The 25,183-nt window shown below is 40.7% G+C and overlaps 1 protein-coding gene across 1 annotated transcript in view; it reads right to left on the bottom strand.

The window, feature by feature from the left end:
- Positions 1–23,854, bottom strand: part of LOC126188231 (inhibitory POU protein-like) — a 488,073-nt gene extending 464,219 nt beyond the window's left edge. The window contains exon 1 of the mRNA XM_049929783.1: positions 23,679–23,854. Within this exon, the coding sequence (XP_049785740.1) occupies positions 23,679–23,840 (162 nt within the window). The 5' untranslated portion in view covers positions 23,841–23,854. The remainder of the gene's footprint in view (positions 1–23,678) is intronic.
- Positions 23,855–25,183: the final 1,329 nt, after the last annotated feature.

The following is a 25,183-nucleotide window of genomic DNA, read 5'->3' as shown; positions in this document are numbered from 1 at the left end:
GTCGCCTCATGTCTTGCGTGGGGATGTGGAAGGGTCTCCTCGGTCTCCAGATCTTTCTCCGCGCGATTCTCTACTATGGGGCTACCTGAAATCTCAGACTTTTTAATCTCTTTCAGATGTCATTACTCAAGAAATTCCCCTTGCTATGCTTGAAAGTGTACGGACAATTGTTCCAATCACCTGCAACAATGCCTGGACAAAATCGGGTACCACTTGGATGACGTCATTTTTCGTACCTAAATTGCAATTAATTCTTGTTTATGCTTTGTGTTTATTAAATAGCATTGTATTTGTAATCATTGAGAAGTATAAAATTTGATATTTACTAATAAAATAAATGTGTTAGACCGCTGCGGTCGCAGGTTCGAATCCTGCCTCGGGCATGGATGTGTGCGATGTCCTTAGGTTAGTTAGGTTTAAGTAGTTCTAAGTCCTAGGCGACTGATGACCTCAGAAGTTAAGTCCCATATTGCTCAGAGCCATTTTTGAACCAGTTCCAGGTTTCATGTCTAACCGCTTCCAGGGGCAACAAAGTTAGAATTTTCAGTATTTGTTATAATTATCGACCAAATTTAAAAACTTAAAATGCCGCCAAACTCTTCTCATTAGAACGCATAAACCTAAGTTAAACGTTAAACAGAATAAGACAATTATTAAAGTTACATATTACGTACATGTGTTGATGCAGTCCAACTCATGGCTTGCAAATTACCCAGACTATCAATGTTAAAATGTCGACTCAACTACCAATCTACAGTTAATAAACACTAGGAGGTCGAATTTTTATTTCTAACAACGACCATCACAAAACATAAACACGAGCAGTTAATAAAATAACGTGGCGCCTTTCCTTGCTGTTGTGGCTTCTTAAGCAGTATATCCGCATCACTGTCGACTGATAAAATATATCAAAATGTAATGGTATATGTCTCATTGCGTAATGGCAGGGTTCAACAACAGCTCTATGGGTGCACAGCCCGTGTATCTTCCTGGAAGCCCAAAATCGCAGACAAACACAGAAGTAACACGATTGAGCTCTTCATGACTGTAAATTTGAAAGAGAGAGCGAAGAATAATTACATTTTAAAAAGAGCTACACAGTTTCTGAAAAAGTAATTTTTGTCACTTGTAGGATGTTCACTGAATGTATTATGATTCCCCACCCTATGTATTGTGATCCCAAGCGACCTAGGATATCAAGTTTTGTTGTCTTTATCTTGTGCATTCAAATTTGAGAGATCTTCGTCAACTCCCAACATAGAGTGGCCAGTTTCATGAATGTGCGTGTATTGGTAAGTCGAAAAGCGACCCTATGTTCTTTGTACCTTAAATTAAAGGAACTACCAGTTTGGCCCATATAGTTAGCATTGCAAGTGTTACAATGAGTTTCGCAGAAATCATTTCCATCGTATTTGTAGACTTCATATTATACATTGGTCCATTTGCTTAAGTCCTAGCGAACTGTTGATCTTAAATACGGCATCGAATTAAAAGATTTCAAAATGTTAGCCATTTTCCAAGAAATATTAGCGATGTATGGAATTATGATTGTCTTAGTACTCGTCACGGCATTCTCCTTTACTTTCGTACCCTGTTTCTTGCGTATTAATGTATTCACGCAGGTTTAGTTATAACGGCTGGCTGTCGCTAGCTATTTTTTGATGTTCAGCTCAATCACTCTGTCTTGCTTATTCGTCGGGACCCTAAGTGTTCTATCTATTAGACACCGAAAGGCAGAAAGCTTTTGCCTATTCGTCTGAGAAGAGTTATGGATAAAATCAAAGTGTTCAGACTATATTTTTCTAGTATTTGAGAACGAGAGTACTGAACGATTTCCAACACACTTTACACATAATTTCAAATATTTTCGGAACTTTTCTCTCAGTGATACCTCTGACAAAATCATGAAACGGACATGACGTTTTAATTAACTACTTCTTTACTACTAACTCTATTCGCCATATATTTAGCTGACGGTATTACTGAATGTGCCGGAAAAAATATATCACTGTACGATTCATAGTTCAAGAGATGTGACGTCATAAACATTGAGATGCGTAAAAGACTACCTGTTTTATACATGAAAGTTCCATTCTTGAAATTATCTGGGGTGATTTATTTTTCTGAATTCTCCTCCTTCTAGCATTACTAAGTGAAATTTAGCCTTTATAAGCACAAATAAGAGTGATCAATTACGTAACACAGTGTACCACTTTAGCTTCCGAAAGTTACTTCTCGATGAACTTTGTGAACTGTCAAATTGCAATGTTTAGCTACTTATTGGTTTCTGCCAGTGCTACAATCGCCGTAATATTTGTTTATTAGCAAATACGAATTGCGTGTTTCAGTAAGGGTGTGCGTTCTGCAAACAATTAAATATCAAGACATCCGAGGACTATAACAAGTCTGAACCAAGAAAATTTCGTCTTGAATTTCCATTACTCGGAAGTATACTAGGACAGGACCTCTTTGCTTGAAGATGTTCAAGAAAAATCAAATTTGGTGGGCATGTCATCACTCCGAAGCCCTTTCCCTTCAGTCTTGGCATTGTCAAAAGAATTTTTCTTTAAGTGTTTGGAACAGATGAGATTAATCCACAACAGGTTTGGTTCAGAGCCTATATATTCATAGCTGTCTGCGCACGTACTACTTCGTGAGCGTATAAGAATAGAACCCATCTTTGTGACCCAGTACACATAGAAATATTGCAGACTGTAATGTGCAATTGGTATCATATGCATCAATTTCAACCAGAGCCATTCTGTATACAAAAATAATATAACCAATGCAGTTTTGAAGAAACACTCTTACATTGACACGTGAAAGTTTTGTTAGTTCCCTTGACAAAACGCCATAAGCAGAATGCGACATGACTGTCTTGCCACTGTTTGCAAGATACTGACTGTAGGGACGTTGAAGCCAAGAAAGTGACATCGTACGCAGTCTACCAGCATCTATGCTCGAAGTGCTCAAGTTGTTCTCGGTGCAGACGCTCTGGCCGAGGAAGCCGTGTACACAAGTCAAGTGAAATACTACACAGTGCCACCTGACTATCTCCTTCGTATCATAACGACTAGGATAAGGCTATACCAGAATGAAAACCTACACCAGTCTTACGAAATTAAAATGAGACGCTATGCTGTAATGGTACCTAATCTTCCGTCACGTTCTAGATACCAAAACTAAAAATACAGCAGGAACTTTGTAGTGACAATGACACGCCTTTAATTCAGTTACGGGAGACATCTGTCTTCCAGGGTACTTTGATTTACGTATTGTAATCTTCCTTTCATTGGGCAGTCCGTCTCTTCTAATACTCAATTTTGTGTCAATTTAACACCTCCTGTACATGTATGAGCTGGGGGGTGGGTGGATGGGTGGGTGAGTGGGTGGGTGAGCGGGTGACGTCCAAGTGTTCCGATCAATATTCAGAGATATGACAGGAACCGTCACTGAAGCATAAAAACATTTAAAGACTTTCTTACGTTATAATTCGATAGACCGATCCCATGTTAGCCTTGTTCTATCGACATCTATTATCATGAACAGTAATACACAAAGAATAACCAGTACTCTTGTAGCGACATCACCGCCCTGGCCCGCGCTGACAACTACCGCTACGCAGCAGCTTGTTAACCTTTGTGGTGTCCCTGCTAATACATATCGATAAACAAATATCGCACTGTACTAATTTGAGACCCCTCTATCGAATGAGAACGAAAAATTCCGATTTGAAAATCATTTTTCTGTCTTGAATTGCAGCGAAAGTAAATAACAGTGTACATTAAATGTGATCTGTCTCGGAAACTGTTCGGAATAGAGCATATGCCCATTTGAAATTTTTTGCTTTAAATAAACGTTCCTTTCATATCCCCGAATATTGACCATTCCTCCCGGGACACCCTTAGGTACAGGTAAAAGAGGTAATGTTCCACGTTCTGGTGCTAGCAAATCGGGCCCGACTGACCTTCGTGTCATCCTGTGGCAATGGCGTCATTGAATGCGCTATGGAGGTGCATGTAGTCAGCACAGGGCGCTCCTTGTCGTTGTCGGTTTTCTTGACGTTGGGGATGCTACCAGTCGGTTGAGCACCTCCCCAGTCAGCCTCACGAGGCTGAATGCACCCCGTACCAGTAGTCCCACAAAGCAAAGAAAAAAATCCCTGGCAGTACCGGGAATAGAACCCGGGTCTCCTGCATGGCAGTCATCGGCGCTGACCACTTGTATTATTTTTTGGTTTGGTTCTTTGTCGGTTTTTCGTCTGTAGTTCTGTGTGGATGACACATTGCATCTTTCAAATTTAATGGATGAGAGCTCCACTCAGATTTTTTTAAAGAGAACTGTGGATGCGGTAAGGACCACTCATCTACGGAGGAGGATAGTGTTAGGTAAGTGAAGCAACAATCTGTTCCATATGTGACTGACAGATCAACCGGGCTAAAATAACTAAAATACTTATGACTACTGCCCACTATGAGAATGAATTGCGAATCGTGACATTATGAGCATGTAACTTGGGGAGGAAGGAAGAGATGAGTGGGGAATACGTATATACTAGCGATGATACTGGCCGAAAACGGAGGCATCCACTAACATAAGCGATTTTGACAAGGTGCAGCCTGTTACGGTTCCACTCCCGGGAACGATCATTTTGGAAACACTGAAGCCAGTCAGCAGCTCGACTGTTACTGTCGTGAGAGTCCACGGAAAGTCGTTGATGGATGGTGAAACGACGAGTAGGCGACAGAGTCTTGGAGGTCCAAGCCTCATCAAAGAAAATTGAGGTCGGAGGCTTGGCCATTCTATAAATCAGGATACGGTGTGGATCCGACGACGGAATTACAGTACTGGTGCGGCCACAGCTGTTTCGGAGCACACTGTTCGTCACACGTTGGTGAACACGCAACTCCTCAGAAGGCGACTCCTACGTGAACCCATATTGACACAATGATATCGTCAATTACGAATGCATTCGGTACGGTATTATCGAGACTGGAAGTTGATCAACGGAGACGGACCGCCCGGCCTGACTACTCACGTGTCTTCTTACACAAGTCGATGGTCGTGTATGGATCCGCCATCAACAAGGCGAAGGGCTGCTAGAAACACGTACCACGCAGCTCTGGACTACATTAATCTTATTGCGAGCCGCTTGCATCCCTACATATTTGACCTCTTCTCCAGCAGCCATGGCTGTTTCAAACAGAATAACGGCCCATTTTACAAGGCCAGAATCACGGCAAGCTGGTTTGAGGAACATGATGTGAACTCACGTTGATGTCTTGGCCACCATAGTCGCCTACTCTGAAACCGATGGAACACATCTGGGGCGGTATCGGTGCCAACTCCGCTCCCAAAAACCAAAGACTAGTGATTTACGGCAATTATGGTACTTGTGCGTAGACATCTGGTGCTGCATATCTCAAGAATGCTATCGAGAACTTGTCGCATTTATGCCACGCAGAATCGCTGCAGTATTGCGTTCCAAAGATGGACCAATACGGTACTTTTCTTTTGGCTCAAGTGCGTAGGTTGTAGGGGTCAATATGAAAAGTATTAGAAGGTAAGAGAATAGTTGCTATAATGCACAGTACTGCATGTCGCAAGGAGTTGTTCTTCCTTTGGAAAACAATACAGCAGCTATTTTGCGTGACATGCATTCGACAAGTCCTTGCTAGGTTTCTTGACGTATACGGTATTAAATGTCTACGCACACGTAACACAATTATAACAGCAGAGATGCGAAGACGATCGTAGTTCAATCTCCATCGATGGCGAGATCATTAGAGGCTGTAGTATACAATAGCCTTAGACTTCCTTGACAGCTAGCTACTGTATAAGTTGTATACATGATGGCAAAATAGTCTGTGGAAAACAGATTAGTTACTGACTTCTTCGTGAAGCTTAGTGAGTAAAGGAAGATTTTTTATATCGAACTATAGTAATTAAAAGTAGGAAATACATACTTTTCACGAATTATTCTGTCACTCAACCACTACAGTTAGAAAAAGAAACGAACCAGTGTCACTCATGACGTTAGGGTTAAGAGCAGAACCATACTCCAGACAGATTTAATTGGTTAATTTTTTTGTGTCTTTCAGGTTATCTCTTTTACTTTTGTGAAGTCAAACGAAATGACTTGTCAGCCAATTTCATCGAGCCGTTCTTGTGTAACGTATCTCATAGAACGATGTCTTGTGAGGCAGGGAGGTGATTCAGAACTTGGTTGGGTTACATCCGTGCCATGTTTTCATCGCATTTTAGATAAAACCGACATTATGTTGTCAGCAAGGACTTATATGCGCAGTAAATGTTAATCAAACGAATGATAACGCTTTCGAGTGGCTAATATGAGCACGTCGGAAATTTTGAAATAATATCACGAAAAAGAAATGTAAGTTTACGGTCGACAACATCACTTCTGCTGTAGAACTGAGTAAGATTCAGCCTTGTTTGAAACCCGAAAATACACTGAACCAGCAGTGAAGAAAATGTCGACTTTGAGATACTGCTCCCTGTTTTCGTCTTAAACGCAAATAAACTGACGAGTTTAGAAATGTTTCCAAATTTAGCTTGCTTCTTACACGAGCAGTAACTGATGTTAGGGTGTTCGAACTGAAGTGTTTTTCTGACCTTGAACTACGTCTTACCTGTCGTTATTTGTTTTGTTGCAATGAACGGTGTCAGAGACAATGACACTTTACAAAATGTGTGACGTATCGTAATAAGAAATCGCTGAGGAAGTAGTAAAGGAGAAGTAAAGAAAGTAAATAATGGCCTTATTATCATCACAAGGACAATACTGACGAAACATAGCACTGGTCCGGGTGACCTATCAAAACAAATGAGATGAATAACGATTTGTTCTGACACGTCCTTAGAACTCTAATTTTGTCTGGTATAAATGAGACAAAGCATCAAGGACTAGATTTCCTGTTAATGGCAGAATACACTAAACGAAGACTCAGCAAGATGAAGGTCTATGTGCTACAGAAAAAAAAACAGATTTTGAGTAACCTCTGAGGATCTTAATAATGGCGCTCGCATGCGGCATTCTGAGCTCTACTGCTAAAGGGAAACATTTAATTTCTACGGACGAAATCACAATGAATCGAGTGAGGGTTCTAGTAGCTTCAGTGCATACAACAAAAATATAAATTCATCATAGAAAAAAAAGGAACCAAAGTATGGATTTTTTTCAGTATCACTTTGTTATAGTTTTTGTTGTCCACCCTGATAGCTGAGTAATCAGCGTGACCGATTGACGTCCTACGGCCCCGTGTTCGTTCCCGGCTGTGCCTGAGATTTTCTCAGGGACTGGATGTTGTGTTGTCTTCATCATCATTTCATCCCCATCCGGTTCGCAGGTCACCCAATGTGGCGTCGAATGTAATAAGACCTGCACCAAGGCGGCCGGACCTGCGCCGCAAGGGGCCTCCCGGCCAATGACGCCAAATCCTCATTTCCATTTCCATAGTTTTTATTAGAATCCTTTAAACAGGAAGTGATACCATTTATTGTTCGGAAAGTTTCAGAGTCCTCAATCAGGGGAAGAGAACACTGGAGCTAGTAACGATACTGCATCACAAAAATCATTGGCACCAGTCGTTAGTGAGCAACACATTCCAAATTCACTTGAAAATACGGCATAGTTTCAGTGTACGGAGATTACGTGTACTGTTTTTTTGTTTCAAATTGTGAAGATTATTTGTACACTTCTTTTGTCTCCTAACTTCCATTTAAAGCAAGAAATAATTGCAGGTGCCATTTCGGGGAGATCATTATCAAAAACCTGGAAAATCGTTTCACAAATGATATCGAAGTTCTGATTCTGGAGCTGAACGTACCAGCTCTTGCTATGAGCTATTTAGTATTTCAAAGGTTATGACTCTCTACTATAGCAAGAGAAAAAGTTAAACAACTAATTAATACAGATTTCATTACGAGTGCGAGGTTTTGAATGTAGAAAAAATATGCTTTAAGTAACATGTTCTAAATATAAGCTAACATAATTCCGTTATTTTTCAATAGCTTATATGGGCACGCAGTTAACACTTTCGCTATAGCAAGCTTTCTAACATAATAAAAATTATTGTAGTTTATGTGATAATATATATCCAGGAATCATTCCAGGGTGTAATAACAGCGTTAATATTTCTATAGTGATAATAGAAAAAAGGCATTTAAGAACTCATTTCACGCCTTACATTAGAGCGATTGCGAGCGATAATTTTATCGACTATATGCTACCGCGATTTTCGTCTATAATTAATAAGAGTGGAGGGCAACATTTGGTCGATACTGACGTCAGGTAAAAAGATTGTATACAATCGTTTGGTCTTATTATTTTGTACGTCACCCAGCCACTCGTATCAGCAATATCCGTACTCAGAATTACTTAGTGAAACCTCAACCTGAAACGGAAACCTGCTACACTTAAGTCACTTTACATTCCTGTGTTGTCACTGTTCGCGTACATCAATACGCAGTTTCAGCCACCACCTCTAGTCCCTACTGCACATACACGATCTCAGCTTGCTTGAGACAAATTTTGAATATATGCAAGCACTAATCTGAGAGAACCAATTCTGAAAGTCTTGAGGAGACCAATTTTGCATTATCTCTAATAAAATGAATTAATATGGACTACACAACAAAATGAGGATTACAATTTTTGATCATTTGGAATCTTTGATAGTTGCAATCTAATTTACATAATCGAGCCAGTCTTTCCCATTCTTTGGTATTACTTCTAAGATAAAAAAGCTTTGTAAGTTTTCAACGTTAGCTGTATTCAGTGAGATCAGCTATAGCTTATTCCTTTCTGTGGACGTTGTCTTTGATATTGCGAGTGTTAATACGCGATTATGTTTTTAGTTTATATTAAAACTGAAACATTCTCAGCGCCATCTGCGGTACGAAGACAGAACACATTTTAGTAGCTAAAATTTAAAATGTTAACTTCCGTATTCTTTAACACCACTTTATTATATCACTGACGAAAAGAAATTCATTGTCTTTGGTCGACAGCTGCCCTCAATCCTTGCTCATGGCACAATGACGACAGAAAGTGTTGATACCACTAGTAGTTTCTGTATGCTCGCAAGCAGTTCCAGAAAACCAAATATGGTTTCTTTCTCGGGTCTAAATCGAAGGTCATTCGGCTTGTAGGCAGCATTCAAGGCTGCTGTAGCTCTTGCTTCTAAAAATTTCTTTTAATATTGCAAAGCTATTTGACCAGTGACACATGATGGACAGCTACTGGAAGTAACGTTACTATTCCCATCATTCGGATTGCGTCGCGTTTGTTTACTATTCCTAACGTAGCCTTACATTCATTTCCAAGCATAAATAGACACTGCTATGCTTATTAACCCTTCTTTCAGATGCTACGACCTTGTAAACTTTGTTTTCAAGGCTACAAAGATTTCTCCTTACGAGTATTTCACAATCCTCAACTTACGAAAGGTCAAGTATTTGTGATCATTTCTCAGTTTTCGGCAGTAAGGCATTTTCAGTATTTGAGTTTTCTACACCGAAACGTTTTTCAGTTACACTCTTTCCCTGGGTATTTAATAAAATAAAAAAATGGAGGACTTACAACATATTCAATTTTCATGCAGCGTGAGATCAAATTACACACAGTTTTTTCATTTTACCGAGAAAATACACAACTTCATTGTTTCACGTTCTTATTAAACAGTATCCTATGAAACTGACAGACGCAAAAACAGTGCCTGAAAGGCAAAAACATTGCATGGTAATTACATTAATATAAATTAATAGAACATTCTGTAATATTGAACACTTGCACAAAAATATTTATTCTGACGTTAATTTCCTTATATCGCCTCACGAGGAGATAAATTAGTTCTTACAATCAGGTGGAGTGCAGCTGCATGTTCTACGTAAAATAGCAACGGAGTTCAGAGTTATTTTTCCGTAAACAGGACAAAGTTATCACCAAAAATTGTTTGAAAGTAAGCAGTTTGGAGATGGGGCTACACGCCTTTTTTTGCGATTACTCTTCAGAAATTCCAATTGACGGCGGTGTTGGAACAGCAGTTTTTAACATATTTCGGAGCGTTCCGATGTGGCGGCAAATACGCAATGCGTTCGGCCACTGGCACGCAGATGTTTGAATGTGGGCGCATCCCGACGGATTGGCAGTTTTATAATTCACCGCAGGTCATTATGAATTTTGAATCGGCCGTAATACGCGATTTTTAGAGCAATCACGCATCGCTTCACGCACTGGTGAGCAGCAGTTGCCGCGCCCAGCCCGGAACGTTCACTGAATAGTCCGACACAGTGCCATCATTTCGCACGTTCGTGACTCCAAGAAAAACTCTTATAACTCTTTACCCCGGGGAAAATGATACGTTCTTCAGGCATTCCGCAGCGGCCTTCCAACGCAATTCACTGTTTCCAGTGATCAAAATTGTAACTGAGTCGAATATTAAGCGAATATAAGTTCCTTCATATCCGTTGTCAGGTATGTTAATGATTCTCATCAAAATTTTAACGAGAAACAACTATGGCTTTAATTTATTCTTAAGATACCAACAGAAAATTTACACGTGTTTGCATGACGTTTATGTAATGATGAAGTTATTTATATAGAGGATCGGTCCTCTATGCTACTTGTGTAGTAGATAGCAAGACGTAAGCGATACGACGGGTATCCTATCTTCCGTCTTTAACCCCAACAGCGTCCATCTAACAGTCATTTTCCAGTGGAGAACGTATAATGACATGGGTGTCTCCACTAACTGACGTTTGGATTTAGAATAGAGTCAACATATTTGAATAACATTTGGTGGCACGAAATCGTAATTGCGAAACCTTTATATTACGACGTATTGCCTCTTGAGGTCTGTCTTGGGATATTCTTCTAACGTTCAGCTGTTGATTTTGTGACCTTTTCTTTCTATTAAGTAAAGCAAAGAAGAGCAAAACGATTTCCATCACGGTTAACTTAGTGTAAATTTATTCAAATTAATTTAATGTTAAAAAATCTATAATAGCAATAGAAACATTTAAATTAAGAAGTAACATAAAACCTTCACTCAAATTGAAAAAAAATTACAGATGAGGCATGGGAAAGGAGATTATGTTCTATGTGCAGATGCAAAAAATGAGCTCTAGCAGACTGACAGGAAATAGTGAACAGCTCTTTGGAAAATCGATAGGCAAACGAAAGTGTTTTAGGGAAGTGAGTGAAAACCTAGAAGAAATTTGTATAACAAGCAAGAATTTGAGGAAGGTACAAGTCACGGGAACAAAATTAGGAGGTGGGGCGGATTCCAAGACAAAACAATTCCGAAAATACAGGGAAAAATTGGCTGGCGGAAGAGAAGAAAGAAAACAATGATCAACTAAGGCACTGTTAAGAAATCGTAAAGATAATTCAATGGCTTAATCATGCTCCGTAGGTGGCTTCTAACAAAAGCACAAAAAATTCTAGCTTCTGTATGTCTGTAGGAAATATTCTAAGCTTTTTTGTTGAAAACTCAAATTATACACTATGTTTCTCAAAGATGAGGCAGCATTTTGTTTGTATCCAAAGTATTAGTGCAGGTACAAAGTTCACCAAAAAAATTGGTTCGAATTAAAACGAAGGAGAAAGTGAAGAGAGATTACTACCTGAATAGCAGTTAGCAGAAGAAATAAACTATTTTAGTTTCCACATTAGTTTTAGGACAAGGGTACTTGAGGAAATATTAAAAACTTCGCAGTTATCCACCGAAGTCAAAATTATTTATAATCATAATGCCGCCAATTTTAAATTCGTTCGAATTTTTATGTCTTTCCTTCACAATGCAGTTAACAACTTGAAAGTTACAGAATCTGATGAAATTCCGTTTTCTTTCACAAAGCCTCCGATAATTTTTTATCTTATTTTGTCCGTTTTATTCTAATAGACAAAGCAATGGCAATTTTTGCTGCAGTAGAAAAATGCGAAATAAAGTTAATTTTAGGGACAAATAAATATGAGAGCGTTTTAACTGTTCATAGGATACTGGAATAACTTGAATGTTCAATAGCTGTCACCTTTTTGCCTATTGAAGAGCTATATATGTAAAGTATTACATGCTGCGACGGTGTACTGTGCCTTTTAGTTACCACAAAGCGAGTATGTCGTGAATCAAACTTCAGCGTTTATTTACATCAGCTACCACCACGATATACGATCAATCTTCGTTCGAAATTGTAACCGTAAAATATTTAAGTCTTGTGGAAGAGATTACGAATGTCTTACACAGAAAAGAACATCTCTGTACTTAATTTGATTAAAATCACATTTCTTCGAGGGACGTACCTATTTTTTACATTGTTTCTATATAAGTTTACGAAAGTTAGAATAAGCGGAAAGTGTCGATTTTGCATCAGTATCTGTAGTGCTTATTTAAACCAATTTAAATCATGAAGAAGTACTAGTTGTTGTATGTTTCTTCAGCATTACACCACAATCGTTTGCAGCGTAGTCTACTGCGCAGTGATCAGTCAAACGCAATGATGCAACTAAAGGAGAGGGGCGGCATAGCTCATAGCATGTGTGAAGGCATAATGAAAAGCAATGGCTCTGAATTTTTTATGTCAAAACTCTTAAGGCTTTTTAAAGAAAACGAACGTTACAAACATTCTACGTCTTTATTTTTAAAGTCCACATATTTATTTTACAACGTAGTCAAGCTGACGACGAACACATTTCTCCCAACGTGATTCCGTTTTTTGATACCGTCGCTATACCATATTTGACTTTTTTTGGAAGAGTCACAAACTCACCTCTGCTTGGACCACTTCATTACTATCAAAGTGAAGTCCTCGATGGGGTTATTTAAGATTCGAAAACACATGAAACTATGGTGGGGCCAATTCGAGAATGTATGATAATGAACCCAAAGCGTCGATTTGTTGCAGATGTCGTAGCGTTTGTATGTGGTATGGCATTGTTATGCTGAAGGACAGGATGCTCCACGTGTGGACGAACTCTTTGAATTCGAAACTCGATTACAGCACGCTGTTTCTCAAACATCGACGTAGCTACGTTACACTCTGCCATGTTACACGCTACAATTCGGTCCCTCTAGCGGAAGAGGGCTTCAAATATGGAGACGTGAAGAATAAAGATGTAAAATTTTAGTAACGTTAGTTTTATTTTAAAAGTTTTAAGAGTTTTTACTTAAAATATTCGGAGGCATTACTTTTCAGTGTGTCCTCATATCACCACAAGCGTGTGTAAACTGCGTTACTGTGCTGATAGCTGTTTTGCCTCCAGGGTACAATATAGATAAATTGGAATTAATTAGTATTTACTGTAGACGCTGCAAGATTTTCTTCATTACTGACAGGCATAAGTGACAAAGTCATTCAAGATAGATGACTAAATAGGTTGTTATTGAAGTTGTGCTTCAAAATAATAATGGACTATACTTCATCACATTTTTTTACATTGTTGCAGCTGCTTGCAGCAAATTCATCTGACGGCCATATTTCATTGTTAAATAACCAACAAAACTAATTAATAACATACGCTTAAATCGCTTGAACTTCCGGGAACAAGTGTGATCAGAGATTACGTCACATTTACTTCAATATTACTTTTAGAACCAACGTAGAGTATTACATTTTAACCTCAGATGTTTACCCGGAAGAAAACTAGACAACTACAACAATATGGCAATAGCAGCAGTATTTTCATCAATAGAAGTTGTGCTTCAGTAGATTCAGCTGTAGCGTCAACACTGAGCACAAGGCGTTAATAATACAGTATTGATTAGCGCCCCAATTTCCCTGTTTATATTCGACATGTGTATACAACGAGAGAAAAGCAAAAATCAATCTTGAGTCGTGGGACGGCTTCCAGAGGTGCATATCTGTCACGTTTTTACTTACCAGTCATCGGTGTACGATTTCACACCTACATACCAGCCGCCGAAAAAAGAAAAAGACGCGACAGTGTTTGATACGGATCATTGGCAACTTTTTGGAATGCAGAAGTGCAAGGGGCGTATATAAACTTAAAATTACACTAATGACACAGAATACAACTGCGGTACTCATTTAAGAATAGTAGTTCGAACTTTTAGATGCATCTGTTTGTTAGAATAGAACGACTGACAACAATAATTAGTAGACAACTGTATCTGCAAGCATTGCTTACACTATCTGCAAATCGAGTGTTAGGAGATACAGTAGATGTTTGGGAAGTTGCACTATGTATGATTATGTTTCAGGAAGTTCTAATTATTAATCTCTCCAAGTTTTTTGGACATGAAGTTGGTGCACCCTTACAGACAAATGTAATCCATGTGAATGGCTTATTACAATCCAATCAGTTCCATTAATAAATTCACTGGTAATGTTATATCCACTCGTCAAAACATGATAACGCCTGTAACTAACTACAGTGATCAAACAAGAATCTACACGCCATTGCTGAGCCATATTTCGCACAAAGCATCTACACATCTGTTTATTGTAAGATAAGGGATAAACAAAGCCTGCTGCATTACAAAAACAAGGAACAGCATCACGTATGAAGTTTCCTCAAAAGTAGAATTTTCTCTGTTATGAAAAGAGCTGCCTTTCGGAACAAGACTGGACATAGCTGTATCCCATGCTATTAAATCCAATAGATTGTCTGCAACGGTTAGCTTCTTTCCGGTACAATTGTGGATGTGAATACGTAAAAATAATGAAATTAAAATGAATGCACGCTGTTTTTACATACGCTACGAACCTCACAAGGAGACACAAAAGCAGCAACATGTTTTGGGAACACATCCGGAAACGTGTTTAGAGTAAGCGATGTAATTCTTAATAATGTTAATTTAAACATACGACATTCATCTGTTGCCTTGGCATGAAGGGAACTATGAACAGATCGTTTCCGTAGCTGTGTATTCAGCGTGTCCGGCAGCCGAACTGAGAACCCTGCCTCAGTTTACCTGCTTCTCATTTGTGTGAAGTCTGGGACGTAGGTCAACTGAGAAGCAACTGCAAGCCGAAACAGCGGTTGCACTCTCGAAAACCGACATTAAGGATCTGGGGTTTGGTGTGGTAACAAAACGCCTCTTCCGCCATCCCGCGATATCTCAGCCAGAAAGCTACACAGGAATCTGCCGGTACTGCTCATTCACCGGAATCATTGACGGGTGTCTATCAACCTATTCAATTCTTTCTAGTCCATATTACTGTTATTTGTATTTTAGATGAGGTAAGTTATTAGCTACTTGACTGAGAAGTAGCACCTCCGGTCTCGGGAACTGACATACGGCCGGGAGAGCGGTGTGTTGACCACATGCCCCTCCATATCCGCATCCGGTGACGCGTATGGGCTGAGGATGAGACGGCGGTCGGTCGGTACCGTTGGGCCTTCCTGGCCTGTTCGGGAGGAGGAGGATAAGTTCGTTATTCACATGGTTTGGAATGTGCTGAATTTCTGCCTTGAACAGGTTTATCACTCGATAAGTTCTTATTTATTAGACAAATATGTATGTTTATATTTTTTGTTTTACTCTATCCTGATCATAATACAGGATTCACAACTACTTATTAAACAACTGAAATGTTATGTATCTGGAATCACACTATAATGGTGGGGAAAACTGTGGCTGATGAGTATTTCATGCAGACACCCAAATAGCTTATGCTAGAAGTGGAGGGACCAGCGAATCCACGTTCGTGAGCGTAATTTGAATTGTTGAGAATGTGAGTGAATCAAATTATGACGTATTTAAAATGGCTCTTCTTGAGATATCATATATTCGATTCAAACATTATATTTTTAATTATCGATTTCTACACGTCATTTGAATAGACGAGAAAGGTGGTATGCTATATGTGAACAAACGGACGGTCCTACGATAAGCAACAATTGGAGCAGGGTCTGCCATCAATTTATACACGACAGGAGAGCCCCGCCATTTGAAATCTCTATAAAATCGTGACAGCAAAGCGCATAAGCAGCTGTCGAAGTTAGGAATTAATGTAATTTCTGGAACGACGAAAACATGTTCACTTTTCTCAAATAATGTGATTAACTACTCACGATTGGTTTCGATTACAAGGTTATATGAAGTTGTGTTTTACAACCATATAGGAGTGTAGTACAGCCCAACATATTACCATGAAAAATACATACACTACATCAAGGTAAATATTAATTATACGCTACATGCCAGTAGCATCGTTAGGTGTAGCTTCACAACACCAGCTGAGTATTTTCGTGAATTATTTCAAGTAACTTAAGTTGCTTCGTTGTTATATAAAATTGGATGGATATAAGTCCGTCTGTGTCACGTGAAAATCATTTACAAAACAATTAACTTAGTTGTTGATAAAATGAGTAGAATAAGTCGTAACAGATTCAAAACATTGATGTTCCTGTATAACATAGTGTAATAGATCTGCTCAGAACATAGTTGAACCTCTTTTCACGCGTCAACGCAGGTCCAACCAACGTGCCGTTGGCAGCAGTATATCAACGACGGTCATCGGAGTAACCGTATTGTTTCACGTTGTTCATATTTCCTTCACTTTTCGAGGTATTGGTCATCAGGCGAAAGTGGGGCAGTGTACGCGGTGCTCTGTGCAAAGTCGGATTTATGGGGGTAATGGTGTCACGAGAAATATATGGAACGTATTTACTGAAACGCTTGATAGTTGTGCATGTACTATGGAAGTGAGTCTCTAGATTCGACGCATTGTTCTGTATCGTTCTTTCACTTTCAAAGTGGTTTCCAATCAGCTAGAGGTGAAATTCGACTAGGATCGTCACTGACATCGACCTGATTGCGGGTTCACAATCACAATATTAAGGATCCAATAATTACCAGGCGTTGTGTGGCCTTCAGAAAACGTACAGAAGAGGAGAGTTTCTCAATTTTTTTGTGTCACAAGATTGTAACGAAAAAATTCTACGTCTCTTAAGTTTATTACAAGTTTGATGACCGAAAGACTGACGGAACGTCGAGAGAATTTGTATAAAGATCTCCCCGAAGACACTGATGGAGATACATTTAAAAAAAGGACCACTGTTGGAGAAATATGATGGTTGGTTCAAATGGCTCTGAGGACTATGGGACTTAATTTCTAAGGTCATCAGTTCCCTAGAACTTAGAACTACTTAAATCTAACTAACCCAAGGACATCACACACATCCATGCCCGAGGCAGGATTCGAACCTGCGACCGTAGCGGTAGCGCGGTTGCAGACTGTAGCGCCTAGCGCCGGCCGGTGCGGCCGAGCGGTTAAAGGCGCTACAGTCTGGAACCGCATGACCGCTACAGTCGCAGGTTCGAATCCTGCCTCGGGCATGGATGTATGTGATGTCCTTAGGTTAGTTAGGTTTAAGTAGTTCTCAGTTCTGGGGGACTTATGACCACAGCAGTTGAGTCCAATAGTGCTCAGAGCCATTTTTTTTTGTAGCGCCTAAAACCGCTCGGCCATCCCGGCCGGCTCAGTATATTAAAGATGGTATATTAAAGATTCTCAAACGTCATGTTTACATATGTTGAATTACGGGATGTAATTTGGAGGAAACAAGGACTAAAGACATGTAAGTCGAATCAAGGCATATTTACAACGAGTTTGATTACTTTTCGAACAGGACTCGTATGTCACTCAAAATCGATTTCATTCTTGATCTGTGCATCAGCAGTGGGCAGATGACGATGGCGGTGATATTGAAGCTTGAGGTTTTTTCCAAGTTTGAAGCGGCAAGAAAACCGACAGTGTTTTATTTTCATTCAATTGTACACTTGCATTGAAGAACCTGGATTCATTTGTTACCTCCATGATCTTAAAATATCTACGACTGGCTAATATTTAGTATCGTAAGTACTTATGCTCAAAAAGCAAAAAAATGAACCCAAGTACAGTGAAACGCCGTTTATCTAGTCATCATTAATCCGTATTTCCGGTTCATCACGATTACTTCTCTTTTTTTCACCATAAAGTAACTGTGCAATATTAGACATTCCGGACGTAAAAGCGACAACAGTGTACGACTAGAAAAATTAAATTCAAATTCAGACAACTAGCACACAGTGATTTTGATAAGTGTCAGTTAACAAGCTGGCACTGCATTGTAGGATGCTGTAATCCCCCATTTATTGAGAGCGTAAAATGACAACAAAGATAAAAAGGATTGTAGTGTCTCTGGACAAAATTTAGCTGCGTTGCATAGGATGGATAACGGGAGATTGTTGAAAACATCGCCGTTTAATTTGGTGTTCAAGCATATTAAAAAATTCCATGATGCCCAGACACAGGAGGTAATGACGTAAACAACCGGCTGCGAAGCGACAGTAACGTTGACTAAGGTGCGATTTCTGATAACGCCATTATGGCCGTTTGCTTGTCTGCATACAATGACGGTTATGGGTCTGGATTATCGGACGATATTGGCGCTCAATCTAAAGACATTGTGACAGAAGCAACAACGCAGCTGGACAAAATATTGTCTTATTTTGAACGCCAGTCGGAAGCAACTTCGGCTGAATATGCAATGTAAACCTTTGCTTCAGATGGCTAAATGGAGCACAAACTCTGGAGGTAGAAAAATTTCGTCCGAACTATTACTGATGAAGCGCCACGTAATTGTGCCTGCACATAAAACAACATCGTAATTGGCTCAGATGGTTGGTTGGTTGGTTTGGGGAAGGAAACCAGACAGTGTGGTCATCGGTCTCATCGGATTAGGCAAGGAAGGCGGCCGTGCCCTTTCAAAGGAACCATCCCGGCATTTGCCTGGAGTGATTTAGGGAAATCACGGAAAACCTAAATCAGGATGGCCGGACGCGGGATTGAACCGTCGTCCCCCCGAATGCGAGTCCAGTGTCTAACCACTGCGCCACCCCGCTCGGTGGCTCAGATGTAACGTGCTTATTACTCAGTGTATAAAACTCAATTTTTCCCAGTATCTGATCAACATTTATGTGTAAAAAATGCAGAATGAAAAAAATTACAATGTGTCTGTCTACAGCTTTTAACCCATATCATTCTAGTTTCTTATGATTTTCCGTATTATCTGGATTTTCGTTTATCCGAATTACCTATGGTGACATCTACTGCAAATAAACGGGCTTTCACAGTACATGAAAATTTCCAAAGGCCGAAAATGTGCATTAGTGCGAAAACAGAATAAAAATCGATAACTGCAAGTATCATCTGGGCATTAAAGAAAGATGACGTCGATGATGGTTAATAGTGTAGCCACGGCCAGCTTAAAGAAAATCAGGACTTAGGTATTAGTGATTTACAAAACTTAGTGGTACAAGGACCCGAAAGTCTTTATGAACAAAGTTGGCACACTGGTACAACTGCACGCAAAAATACTGTTTCCTTCTAACGAAACAACAAGTTTAATGTTACAGTCACACAGTCAGGTAAACAATGATTGGTAAAAGTAAACTTTTTGTTTCATTAGATATCAGTAACAGTCATGGTAAAGCCTAACCTCACATGTTCGCATTTACTGTTATATTCATCACAAGTAGCAACTACGAGTTATTATTTTAAAAAAGCGACATTTCATTATAGGTCAACAAACAACAAATTATTTAAACATTATTCACCATAATTTAACATGCATAATCAGTATTTAGACTATGAAAGCACGAGAGTTTTCTCGCCGTTTCTCGTCACTTTGATTAAATACACGCACATTAGAAATACGATTATCTGTAGGAAAGGGCCATGCTTGCACGTGCGTCAGGTAAACTGTAGCCATGAAGTCAGACAGTTATCTTGGCCGGCATCTGGAAATTACATGTTTTTGGAAACCAGCTGTATCGTGGTAGTAATACAATAGTGAAAGCGACGCGGCTGAGTGTTTTCGAAACGTACAGTTTGGGCGTCCGTTGAGGCGTCTCTTTATTCCAGCCCGCTCACGACCTCCATCTTTCTTGTTTACCACCATTGACGTGTTTAGAAATCCACTTCAGAACTTTGGTGAACGAGACTAGTGTTGAAGTGAATATGCATTGTGTTTCTAATAGTTAGTAGTGCCCAAAAATAGAGACATTTGGCATCCCGCGTAAGATTACTAGTACTCTGGGCGATTTTCTCCATTCGATTGTGTTAGCGGTTGCCATAGTCGTCGATGATTGCTGCACCTAAAGCGATTATAATCGTGGTGGAAGAAGTTGCGGGAAAATTAAAACTGGGTGTTACACTTGTGACAAAAATCTGTGGCTCTAGCAGTTGTGTTAAAAACAGCATACGAGGGATGAATTCTCATTGCAACTTTAAATATTTAGCCACAGGAGCATTATACGTAGTGTATCAAAGTATTGGAATCAAACGTCTATGGTGATAGCTCATGTCATGGTCAGCAATATTTGTTATAGACAATATGTTCGATGACGCTTCCTGGCAATTGTAAGGGCTCTTTGGTATTCGCTGACCCTGCGACCAGGATATTTCATTAAACTAGCAAGGTCTCCTAAGCAGGTGTGCTGAAAACTACTCAGCCCAGAAAACTGATTGGTTCTCAACAAGAAAACGTTGAGAATGAGTGTCTCTTAAAAGAGAACGACGTTTTAGAAGCGGATCACGAATTTCATTCGAAGGAAATGAATAGATTGTAGGCTACACATAAGGCATACGCACGCTACAAATTGTCTTCTCCCTGGCGCCTGTCACGGGCATAACCAATACAAAAGAACGCCTAGCGTCTGCGAGTAGCATCAGCCAACACTTTGTCTCTAGCAGAAGTTCTTCCCCATGCGTGATAATCACCACTGAGTGTTTGATGCAAAGACTTTAATACGATAATGGTTGAAGATTCATTCATTTACTATGAATCGTCCAAGTGAAGTAGGACCTGTGTGTTGTTATACAAGAATCTTAGGGATTATCCCGAGAATTTTTTTTTTATTATTACCGTATGTGTGTAGCGTCTCTCGAGTTACTGTTATCAAATATCAGAACTACATTACAAAAGAAAGGAACGAAGTTGCATGGTGGTGTTGGTAAAGAAGAAAAAATTCTTCGTGCCTCCATCCTTAACACACGATCATTACGATGCGAAGATTTGGTGCTTTAGAGACGGAGATTATTTCTCTGCCACAGTTATTATTAAGTCAGTCTCCAAATGATTCATGAGACGTTTACTGCTCGGACAGTGCCACACTGAGTATAAAGCAAACCTCGTGCCTGCTGCACTATAGAAACAGGGATGCCAACGACAATTGCCGCGAAAATAAATAAATAAGCCACAGTGACAGTCGCGCTTGGAAAGATTCTGGAGTGGCAGTTTCAGCGCAGTGTGGCACCTTCCGATTGGATCAGATTGGTCAATTTCTGACTCGACAACTTCATTTAACTTCATCGGAAAACATCATCCAATGTGGTATTAGTGTAAGGCTTATGCGAGAGGAAACATCACACACGAGACCTGTTGTAGAACATTTTTCCACGCAAGTGACTTGTACTTTGTCGCAACCCTTCTACCCTCACACGTCAATTTACTCATGTCATAATAACCGTACCTTTTCGCGATCTGGATTTGGGTTCGGTTAAACCTACTGGTGGCAGCACAATTTACAGTGGCACGCCTGTCACTAAAATGGCTTCAAGCAAGAATAACTGCATCAAGCTGTGAGCCACACGATATTTACTATACATTATTCTATAAACTTTGAGTTGTATATACATGATGAATTGCAATTAATAGAAGAGGTTACATCGTGAGAAAAAATAAGAGCTTAGAAGCACAAAAGTTTCAGTAAATATGGGTGTGCAATCTATGTGTTTGCGAGATCGTTGCGACCATGTGGTTACGTGCCTTTAGTATAATCTGTGGTCCCATTAGGTATATTTCAAATGTAAACTTCTCTATCAAACCCGGTCTAATTGAGCTCATATTTCAAACATGGATCATGCTAGTATGCTAATGATATTGAAACACGCACAACGGGGCATCACCGTACTGATGATGTAAGACGCCATCTAAAGCGCCGATATGGTCCAAAATGGATAGGTCGAGCACAGCCTGCAGCTTGATCTCCAAGATCACCTGACCCCAATCGTCTGAATTCTTCTGTTTGGGGTCGTCTCTGTACTGAGACGTACACGTCTTTAGAAAACGCATGACACACAAATGCTGACTTTATTTGTATATTATTCTGACCGGTTTTATTCTGACCGGTTTCAGTAACAAAGCATGTTCGTGGTTGTCGAAACATTAATCTGCAGCCAACATTTGATATCAAAACTAAAAATATCGTTCATTTCGAACAGTAGAGTATATCTGTATGAGGAGCAACTAAATGAAGATAACCAACACAACACACGATGTCTCGTGTTGGCTCTCTTCATTTAGTGTCCGCAGCTCGTGGTCGTGCGGTAGCGTTCTCGCTTCCCGCGCCCGGGTTCCCGGGTTCGATTCCCGGCGGGGTCAGGGATTTTCTCTGCCTCGTGATGACTGGGTGTTGTGTGATGCCCTTAGGTTAGTTAGGTTTAAGTAATTATAAGTTCTAGGGGACTGCTGACCATAGATGTTAAGTCCCATAGAGCTCAGAGCCTTTTCTTTATTTAGTTACTCCTCATACAGATATAATACTGTAATGTTCGAAATGAACTACGTTTTTAGTTTCGATGTGTAATGTTGGATGCCGATTAATTTTTCGACGACCGTGAATATCGTTTATGAGCGAAACCCGTTGCAATGAAATACAAATAAAGTCAGCATTTGTGTGTCATGCGTTTTATAAAATATTTAGACGCCGATAACAGTCTTAACAAGATTTACTGAGAGCTCTCGTTCATACAGTTCAACTGGAGCAGCGAATTCTACGGGAATGTCTAGATTTACGCAATGATGTAGGGGTGTTTCAATGAAGTCACAACTCACTGCGTGAGCAGTGTGATGACGAAATGTTGAAGACCTCCGTCAAGAGGTAGCAGTGTACATGTAGTGTGAGGAAGTAGAATTTTATTTCTTGTAAATTCTATTTCTTCGGTGAAATTTGAACCCCATTAGATGGAGGTTACTCACAAAGATTATCGTGTCAATTTTAATTAAATTTTACCAGGACAGCATTTGATACTAAAGTCGGTGGCAGATCGTAACCAGAAACAATCGCAATTATCTCACAAACGGCCCGTTTGCGGAACAGTGTTTATTCGAAAGTTTTGCTAATATTGTCGCACACCTTCACCAGTGTCAGTTTTGGCTACTAATTCTGATGGATCGTCTGCACTCTTAGCTGACTGATCAACCCCTGTGACTGCCCTAAGCGGGTCCGAGTTCGATTCCCGGCAAGGTCGGAGGTTTACTCCGCTCGGGGATTGGGTGTTGTGTTGTCCTCGTCATCATCGACACGCAAGTCGCCAGGTATAAGGTCAACTGAAAAGACTTGCAGTTTGGCTACCGGACGTCCCCAAGTGGGGACTCCCGGCCGTCAATGCCATTAAGTCATTTCCTTTTTATGATGCATCCTTATAGACAAACTTGGCACATGGGCGCCTCTGGTGCCCTTCTCAGTATGGTGCCCCAAAGCGGCCGCTTGCGTCGCTTTGGCCTTGAAACGACCCCCGAGGACACCCCTAAACGTCGGGGCACATTACGAAAATCGGGTTACACTGACGGTTACATGGGTAATCGCAGCGGGTACCGACACGGAGTGCTGGTGCGAGGCGCGACAGCGCTTGGCGGGACTTACCGAGGGGTTGGGCATGCAGCGGCGCATGGGGTCCGGCGAGCGGTAGGTGGGCGAGTAGCGGCCGCCGGGGAAGCAGGAGCTGGGCGCGCTGATGGGCGGCGGGTGGAGCGCGCCGGCCGCCGCCGCCGGCTTGCCGTTCATCATCTTGTCGGGGCTGTACATGGCTGGCCACTGCTGCTGCTGCCGCTACTGCTGCTGCAGCATGCCGCTCGGCACTGCCCGCCGGCCGGCGCGGGCCGCGGGCCGCGGGCCGCCGCCGCGCCGCGCTCTGCGCATGCGCCGCCGCCATGGCGGGCGGCCGCCCCCGCCCCCGCTGCCCGCCCCCGCGCGCGTGCTGGCCCCGCCCCGCACATGGCACGCCACGCGCTCCGTCCCACCACGCGCCCGCCTCCGACCGTGTTTACGCTCTTATCACCGGACGCGACTTAAAAGACGAGATGCCGTTTGATGAAAAAGTAACCCGCGTCGGAATCTAGGACCGAGCCCGCTCCCCGCAGACGCAATCACGCTAGCTGCTTGCGGTTTATATTAGCATTTATTCGGACGATTTCCTGTACCGCCCGCACACCAGCACAAGGAAACCACTACTCAGAGCACATCCCAAAACCACCCCTTCCTTCAGAGCAATTCTTACACAGTAACTACAAAAAAAAAAAAAGCATTCTCTTCTTTTGTAACACTAACCGCACGAAAGAGAATAATTTAGCGTCCATTGCTTATTCACTATCCTCGAAATCAAAAATAGTACCGATGTTTACCAACTCTCCTATTACCTCCACCATTACAACTTATCATCCTAATCTTCCCTCGCAGTATTTTTCGATCTTCTACCTCATTTCAAATCCCGCGAGGAATGCAACGTCTCCGCGGACATCACATATAATTTATACGCGGTTCAGAGGAGAACGAGACTTTTGAAAATGTTCAGCAATCCCAGTATTTTTCTTTCTTCCGCTCCTCCGCAAATACCTGGAGGAATAAATCAGTCATGATTTTTACATTTTAAACTAGAGATCGTCAAGCTTGTTTTCTCAAGAGCCAGTACTGACACTCTAGGGTGGCACCTCGGGCCACATTTGTACAGTTAATTGGTAGTCTACATAAATCAAAACATGGTCCAGGTAGCCTCTGTTCTTTCTAATTATCTAAGCGATTGGCCAATTTCAATCTTATGCCATTTTCAAGCTGTATCTAATCTTCCAGATTTGTTTTACATTACAATATACCGCTGGTGCATGTGGACAGGAATACATCTTACTTCTGAGCGTCTGTGGCACAAAAACAATATAATATTGTATATGATTATGTAAAAATATACACTACTCTATTGTTTTTGTACCACACACCCACAGAAGTAAGATATATTCCTGTCCACGAGTACCAGCGGAATATTATAACGTAAAATGAAACTGAAGCTCAAGACACGTGCTTCAGAATGACCAGTGACTGAAACTGACCAATCCCATAGGTAATAAATAGAATACAGCGATGTGGACCATGTTTTC

Source organism: Schistocerca cancellata, chromosome 5 (assembly GCF_023864275.1).
Source record: "Schistocerca cancellata isolate TAMUIC-IGC-003103 chromosome 5, iqSchCanc2.1, whole genome shotgun sequence".
In the NCBI taxonomy this organism is placed as follows: Eukaryota; Metazoa; Arthropoda; class Insecta; order Orthoptera; family Acrididae; genus Schistocerca; species Schistocerca cancellata.
Note: the sequence above shows the minus strand (reverse complement) of the source record. Positions and strands in the feature narration are given on the sequence as shown.